We start from the raw sequence: 1,814 nt of genomic DNA, 5'->3' as shown, positions 1-1,814 counted from the left end.
ATAATAATTTTACATCTAAAAATCATATTTTATTATATTTTCCTCATTCAGCAACCTATTAAATTTCTGTTTCATGTATGAGAAATAAACGTTTTTTTCCAGTCAGTATTTAATACAACTGGCAAAATAAATTGTTAAAATATTTATGATGTCCTTCTGTTTTTTAATTCAGGAGATTATAAAAAAATCCTTCGTTATGAAAAGACCCTCTTGATTCAAGAGAAAACTCCAGTTTTTTAAGAAAATGGCTGTGTATCAATTAATTGTTAGTCAGTCTATAAGATATGTCAACTTCAGATTAATTAATTAATCAATAACTTGCATCCCTAATTTATACAGGAATTGAATTAATTTTAATCTACCCATTTTCATGTAATTAATCGTTTTAATGATTCGGCCAATTAATTGAAAAAATAATCGACAGATTAATCTATTATTAAAATAATCGTTAGTTGCAGCCCTACTGTGTTAAATGTATACTTGATATATACTTGATAACTGCCAAAGAATTCCTATACATCTGAACTTTGTGTGAAAGTACAAAATGTCAAGTAAAAGCTCTGAATCTGAAAYGTTTACCTCATCTGAATCCAGCACTTCTGTGACATCTTCGTTGACTGGAACGCCTGAAGTCGCCGCAGAATTCACGACTTGTATCGARTGCGCAGATGCAGCGGCAGTTTTTGTGTTGGGTAAGATAATCTGCGCGGATCCTTTGTCCTGAATAGATGCAGGAACTATTTTTATCTGGAGTGGAGGTGGAGGTGTGGCTGTGATGGGCACGGCGTGGCCTGGGATGGCGGCCCCCTCTCGGGGTTTYGCCTGTAAGGGCGGAGGAGCCGGTGCCATCTGCTGAAGCCGCGGCGGAGGCGGRGCATTCTGCATCTGCTGCAGCGGAGGCGGCTGCCGGGAGGCGCTGGAGACCAGGAGGGTCGGCTGCGAGGTGTGGACCCCCCCAGGCAACAACGTGACCACCTGCCCTGCTGCCTGCAGGATGTGCTTTGGGATGAGGATCTTGGTGATGGTCTGGGTCGGAGGAGACGCTGCGGGGGCTTGGTTTGCTCCTGTCCGGGAACGAGTCGTCACCTCCGGGACATCCAGGATGATGTTGGAGGCACAGATATTAGTGATGGTGTTCTGCTCTGCACCGCTGCTAACCAGAGGCAGAAGGATGGCCTGGTGATCGGAGGAGGGAGGGGCTGCAGAGGTCAGATCAATAACAGGTGGAGGTGAGGGAGGAGTCGTCTCTACTTCAATAACATCAGGCTGGGAGAAGGAAAAAAAACACAGAAAAATGAGTGAATGAAAATAAAAATGAAAGCTTGTGTTTCTRGTGGGAAAACACATCATAACCTTTCATTACTGAGTTTTAGACTAACATCATCTTTGCCACGTTGGTCAAACCTTTACAACAAACATATAATTTCATGCAACATTGTGAGATGCCAGTATGTGAGAATGACCCTCTACTACTACCATATCAAATTTAAATTGATGTCTGCAAACTGGACTGAGTTATYGCCYTTTTTGTGTTAGTTAATGATTAGCTGTGGTGGRCATCTTGAATTACATCGACTCCAAAAGCTAAWCAGTTGCAGGTGTACATCTGCAACTTTCTGCAAGCTTTTTGTAAAAATCCATAAAGCGGTTCATGACAATTTGTTAAAGGGATCCACGATTAGTAGTAACATTGGACTTTATTAGATAAACATTTATTTTAACTGTAAAAACACTGTAGGCTGTTTAGTTTTTATCTTTTTTAAAATATATTTTAACACGGACAGAGCCATTTTATTTCCACACAAAGCATTCTG

The 1,814-nt window shown here is 40.8% G+C and overlaps 1 protein-coding gene across 1 annotated transcript in view; it reads right to left on the bottom strand.

Moving 5' to 3' along the window:
* tox4a (TOX high mobility group box family member 4 a) overlaps nt 1–1,814 on the bottom strand; it is an 11,425-nt gene that overhangs the window by 6,759 nt on the left and 2,852 nt on the right. The window contains exon 7 of the mRNA XM_014008943.1: nt 580–1,266. Within this exon, the coding sequence (XP_013864397.1) occupies nt 580–1,266 (687 nt within the window). The remainder of the gene's footprint in view (nt 1–579; nt 1,267–1,814) is intronic.

The sequence above is a fragment of the Austrofundulus limnaeus genome, unplaced genomic scaffold, assembly GCF_001266775.1.
Source record: "Austrofundulus limnaeus strain Quisiro unplaced genomic scaffold, Austrofundulus_limnaeus-1.0 Scaffold54, whole genome shotgun sequence".
In the NCBI taxonomy this organism is placed as follows: Eukaryota; Metazoa; Chordata; class Actinopteri; order Cyprinodontiformes; family Rivulidae; genus Austrofundulus; species Austrofundulus limnaeus.
Note: the sequence above shows the minus strand (reverse complement) of the source record. Positions and strands in the feature narration are given on the sequence as shown.